At 56.1% G+C, this 5,615-nt stretch overlaps 1 protein-coding gene across 3 annotated transcripts; it reads right to left on the reverse strand.

Moving 5' to 3' along the window:
• Positions 1-584: 584 nt before the first annotated feature.
• LOC113223067 lies at positions 585-5,615 on the reverse strand. Of its 3 annotated transcripts, none has more exons than XM_026452654.2 (3): positions 4,893-5,396; positions 4,546-4,689; positions 585-841 (listed from the first exon to the last, which is right to left on the reverse strand). In XM_026452654.2, the coding sequence occupies exons 1-3, from the start codon at positions 5,143-5,145 to the stop codon at positions 600-602; spliced, it is 639 nt and encodes a 212-aa protein (XP_026308439.1). In that variant the 5' UTR covers positions 5,146-5,396; the 3' UTR covers positions 585-599. The 3 variants fall into 3 exon arrangements, 1 of the variants encoding a protein (XP_026308439.1); XR_003308598.2 differs by lacking the exon at positions 4,893-5,396 and adding an exon at positions 5,411-5,549 and having other exon boundaries at positions 661-841; XR_003308597.2 differs by lacking the exon at positions 4,893-5,396 and adding an exon at positions 5,554-5,615 and having other exon boundaries at positions 687-841.

The following is a 5,615-nucleotide window of genomic DNA, read 5'->3' on the forward strand; positions in this document are numbered from 1 at the left end:
TTTCACCATGTTGGCCAGGCTGGTCTCAAACCCCCGACCTCGGGTGACCTGCCCACCTTGGCCTCCTTAAGTGCGGGCATGATAGGTGTGAGTCACTGCACCTGGCCATATTGGCCAACCTTAAATACAGCGGATTTATCCTCCACAGTGTTGCGGGCCTGTCACCCAGACACTGGACTTGCCAACTTCCAAAAATCACATAAGCCAGTTCTTTTTTTGCTGTTCTGTTTTTGATACAGAATCTCACTCTGTCATCCAGGCTGGAGTGCAATGGTGCAATCTCGGCTCACTGCAATCTCCGCCTCCCAGGTTCAAGTGATTCTCCTGCCTCAGCCTCCCAAGGACCCGGGATGACAGGCACCTGCCGCCACACCTGGCTAAGTTTTGTATTTTTAGTAGAGATGAGATTTCACCATGTTGGCCAGGCGGGTCTTGAACTCCTGACCTCAGGTGATCCACCTGCCTCAGCCTCCCAAAGTGCTGGGATTACAGGCACCTGCCGCCACACCTGGCCAAGTTTTGTATTTTTAGTAGAGACGGGGTTTCACCATGTTGGCCAGGCGGGTCTTGAACTCCTGACCTCAGGTGATCCGCCTGCCTCAGCCTCCCAAAGTGCTGGGATGACAGGTGTGAGCCACCGCGCCCGGCCTCCTGGTAAAACTTGAACCCAAAACTCTACGTCTTAACAAAAAAAGTGAACGTGACGACGGGCTCTCACCTGGCTTGCAGCTCTCGGCGACCTTGCTGAGTAACTTGTGCACTTTGTCGTCTGACCAGTTGTGCAGGATCCGGCACAGGACATACAGCTCAGCGCTGGGGAGGGGGTCCCTGAAAAAGTCACCTGGTTTAAAGACAAAAGGCGACACGTCCGTCAGGTATGGCAGAAGCAGTCCTCCCCGGACAGATCCTCGGACGGCCACCCACATCGTAAATCAGGGATGGAGAAGAGAGGGGTGTGGGCGGGAAAGGGTCTTCCTGAGTATATCCCCATGGGGACTTGATCAGAGGAGCTGGTTAGCGATGCCACGGGCGTGCGGTTAGACTCCGGCTGAGAAAAGGCTGGGCACGGTGGCTCACGCCTGTAATCTCACCAGTTTCGGAGCCTGAGGTAGGCAGATTGAGCTCAGGAGTTCGAGACCAGCCTGAGCAACATGGCGAAGCCGTAGCTCTGCTAAAAATACAAATTAGCTGGACAGGGGTAGCGGGTGCCTGTAATCCCAGCTACTTGGGAGGCTGAGGCAGGAGAATCGCTTGAACCCGGGAGGCGGAGGTTGCAGTGAGCTGAGATCCGGCCACTGCACTCCAGCCTGGGCGACGGAGCGAGACTCCGTCTCAAAAAAAAAAAAAAGTTTCCAGAAACCTCGTACCTACCGTGTGCTGGTGTGCACCTGCGGATGGTCACAGAAGCGTTTGTATTGACTGATGGCTAACCCTGCTGTGTTCAGCAAATATGAACCACAGCCAAGCAAGTAAGCAAGTTGTGAGTTGCATGAGGGGAAAGAAGGGGTGGGAGGGTGTGTGGTGGGAAGTCTGGGCTGTTTTCCCCGAGCTGTGAGGAGAAGGTGCTCTTTCAGGGCTCATGATGTTAAACTTTAGCATTTCCGGACGGACGGGGTGTCATCCCAGCACTTTGGGAGGCCAAGGCGGGCGGATCACCTGAGATCAGGAGATCGAGACCAGCCTGGCCAACATGGTGAAACCCCGTCTCCACCAAAATTACAAAAAACCAGCCGGGCGAGGTAGCGGGCGCCTGTAGTCCCAGCTACTGGGGAGGCTGAGGCAGGAGAATGGCGTGAACCCGGGAGGCGGAGCTTGCAGTGAGTCGTGATCACACCACTGCACGCCAGCCTGGGCGACACAGCGAGACTCCGTCTTAGAACAAAAAAGAGAAAGTTTCCAGAAACCTCGAGGGCAGGGGCATGGAGGTCCCCAGCACCTGTGCCTGCAGGCCTGGCCGCTGTGCGATGGTACTGAATGTCTCGTTTTTTTTTTTTTTTGAGATGGAGTTTGGCTCTCTTGCCCAGGCTGGAGTGCAGTGGTGCGATCTGGGCTCACTGCAACCTCGATTACGGGCGCCCGCCACCACGCCTGGCTAGTTTTTTTTGTATTTTTAGTAGAGACGGGGTTTCACCGTATTAGCTAGGATGGACTCCATCTCCTGACCTCGTGATCCACCTGCCTTGGGTTCCCAAAGTGCTGGGATTACAGGCGTGAGCCACTGTGCCTGGCCTTATTTTTTTGAGATGGAGTTTTGCTCTGTCGCCCAGGCTGGAGTGCAGTCGCGCGGTCTCGGCTCACCGTAACCTCCGCCTCCCAGGTTCATCCTGCCTCAGCCTCCCGAGTAGCTGGGATTATAGGCATGTGCCACCGTGCTCGGCTAATTTTTTGTATTCTTATGAGAGATGGTGTTTCACCATCTTAGCTAGGATGGTCTCGATCTCCTGACCTTGTGATCTGCTCACCTTGGCCTCACAAAGTGCTAGGATTCCAGGCGTGAGCCACCGCGCCTGGCCAAGGCGTCTCCTGTGAATCCATCCTGGCCTCAGCACCTGCCACGTGGAAGTTCTCCTTCAAGTCTAACCTAAGGCCGCCCTGTGACAGCTCCTGGGCCGGTTCCTTCTGTGGCCTCAGCGCCGTGGGTACCTACCCATGGATTTCAGCTGTGCCCCATCTCCACTCCCCTCCCATCTCGACTACTTGCACTGATGATAACGTCACACAACCCTCCACCTGTTTATTTTTTTTAAATCATTATTATTATCATTGTCTTTTTTGTTTGAGGTGGAGTTTCGCTTTTGTCGCCCAGGCTGGAGTGCAGTGGTGCGATCTTGGCCCACTGCAACCTCCGCCTCCCTCCTGGGTTCAAGTGATTCTGCTGCCTCAGCCTCCCAAGTAGCTGGGACTACAGGCGCCCACCACCTCGCCCGGCTGATTTTTGTATTATTAGTAGAGACGGGGTTTCACCATGTTGGCCAGGCTGGTCTTGAACTCCTGACCTCAGGTGATCCAGCCGCCTCGGCCTGCCAAAGTGCTGGGGTGACAGGTGTGAGCCACCGCACCCAGCCTCATCCACCTGTTTGGAGATGCCCTCGTGTCTCTGTGGACCCACACACACATATGCACAGGCATAACCACGGACACAGGCACACAGGTACGCACACATACACCCATCCAAATGCACAGACGTACAGACATGCAGACACAAAGGCACACATGCAAGCACACACCAGAAAGACGTGCACACACAGACACACGCACGGACATACAGAGATACACTGACAGGCCCACAGAGACAAACTCAGACGCAGACACATGCACAGATGGGCACAGAGAGACAGAGATACACCAACAGACAGGCACACAGACGCACACGGACGCAGACACATGCGCAGATGGGCACACAGACACACGGACACACACATACACCAACAGACAGGCACACACACGGACACAGACACCTGCACAGATGGGCACAGAGACACAGATACACCAATAGACAGGCACACACACGCAGACACATGCACAGACACCCACACACACCATGCACACAGACGGAGACATGCACACACACATGCACACGGAGACAGACACACACAGTCTCAGACACAGGGACATACCACACACAGACATGCACACACAGACACACACACAAGCACAGGAGACAGTCACATATGCACACAGACACCCACACACACCATGCACACACAGACATGCACACACATATGCACAGAGACACACACACACAACCATAGCAGTCACATATGCACACAGACACCCACCGGCACGCAGCATGCACACGGATGCAGACACACACACAGACTGCACACACATACCCACCGGCACACAGCATGCACACAGATGCAGATGCAGACGGGCACACAGAGACGCACACACAGACATGCACACATATATCCACACAGGTGCACACACATACCCTCACAGAAACATATGCAACCACACACCACAGGGACGGCGCACACGCACACGCAGACACAGACACACAGACGGTCTCACGCACACACACACACGGACATACCACACACAGACACAGCAACACATAGAGACACAGACACACAAGCACAGCAGTCACATATGCACACAGACACCCACAGACACACCATGCACACCGATGCAGACACAGACATGCACACACAACCCCAGCAGTCATATATACACACAGACACCCGTCGGCACACAACATGCACACAGATGCAGACACACAGACATGCACACATATATCCACACAGACACACACACACCCTCACAGAAACATATGCATCCACACACCAGAGACGTGCACACACACGTGCGGATGCAGACACAGGCACACACACGTTCTCACGCACAGACACGCTCAGGGGCATGCGACACACACATGCAGACACACACACACACAAGCACAGCAGACAGTCGTGTATGCACACAGACACCCACCATGGAAACGCCCATGCAGAAACACAGGCACACGCACAGCCATGCACCCTGTCTGGAAAGAGATGACGGAGCCTGGAGAACGTTGGCAGGGCAAACGCGAGGGAGGCTCACCTGCTGCGAAGTGGATCTGCGCTGCCTGCGGTCCGGCGGGCTGGAAGTGGACGGCCAGCTCGACGATGTCCGGGAGGTCAAACACGGTCACCTGGAGACGAGGGTACTCGCGGGCCAGCTCTCGGGCCAGTGCGCCTGTGCAGCCTGCGGGGAAGCAAATGCACACTCTGCAGCTGCTTCGTCCTGGTGCCTACGGAACCCTGACGACTCTCCAAAGCTCAACCGGGGCAGAAGTCATGTTCGAGGGCGTGGCATTGACACCCATGCTGGGAGGGAAAGCCAGCGGTGGGGAGTTCGCTGGTATCCCAGACAAGACTGTGCAAGCAGCTGAGTGTGGGGGCACAGACCTGCAGGGAAATCCTTCCAGCCCAGGGCTATAGGCTGTACTCCTCCCTTCTCCTTCCTGCCGTGGGGATGTATACATGATGGGTGGTGCAACAGCAGCCACTCTGGGCCACGTGTGGGGGCACGGACCTGCAGGGAAATCCTTCCAGCCCAGGGCTGTAGGCTGTACTCCTCCCTTCTCCTTCCTGCCGTGGGGATATAGACACAATGGCCGGTGCTACAGCAGCCACTCTGGGCCACAAGGAGGAGAGGCATTCCGAGGTTGGGGAAATGTAAGCTGATGGTGTGAGAATCATCCCAGGCTGCTGATCCCCCAGCACCCCTTGGGAACGTGTGTACTGCTCCACCCACTGTCCAGGGCTGGGGTGGGGTGGAGGGTGAGTCAGGATATAATCAGACTTGCTGAGGGAAATCCAGCAGCTCCAAGGTGCTCTGCCTCAGCTCCTCAGCCAACAGAGAGGGCCCCCGAGTCTCTAGGGGGACGTTAAGGCACCCCTGGAACGTGGGAATATCCACCCACCATCTGGGACTCAGCCTGGCCCAGTTCAGGTCGTTGTCAGGTTTGTCCGTGGAAGAAGGCAGTTTGCAGCTGTCCTGAGCAGGGAAGATGCCTGCGGCTTAATCCACAAAAGGAAGGAGAGCCCTGGCGGGGGGGCTACCCACCTCCCACGTCGCAGGCGGAGGAGAAGCGGGACAGATCGAAGGCCGTGGCCACCTGGCGCGCA

Source organism: Piliocolobus tephrosceles, unplaced genomic scaffold, assembly GCF_002776525.5.
Source record: "Piliocolobus tephrosceles isolate RC106 unplaced genomic scaffold, ASM277652v3 unscaffolded_38388, whole genome shotgun sequence".
NCBI classification, from domain to species: Eukaryota; Metazoa; Chordata; class Mammalia; order Primates; family Cercopithecidae; genus Piliocolobus; species Piliocolobus tephrosceles.

Excerpts from the sequence above, each read along its gene's own strand:
- LOC113223067 (XM_026452654.2), bottom strand. The coding sequence starts at position 5,145 with ATGCCTCTCCTCCTTGTGGCCCAGAGTGGCTGCTGTAGCACCGGCCAT. Across the intron at positions 4,690-4,892 it reads CTGGAAGGATTTCCCTGCAG|GCTGCACAGGCGCACTGGCC; the intron begins GTCTGTGCCCCC and ends GCTTCCCCGCAG. Across the intron at positions 842-4,545 it reads GCAGATCCACTTCGCAGCAG|GTGACTTTTTCAGGGACCCC; the intron begins GTGAGCCTCCCT and ends TCTTTAAACCAG.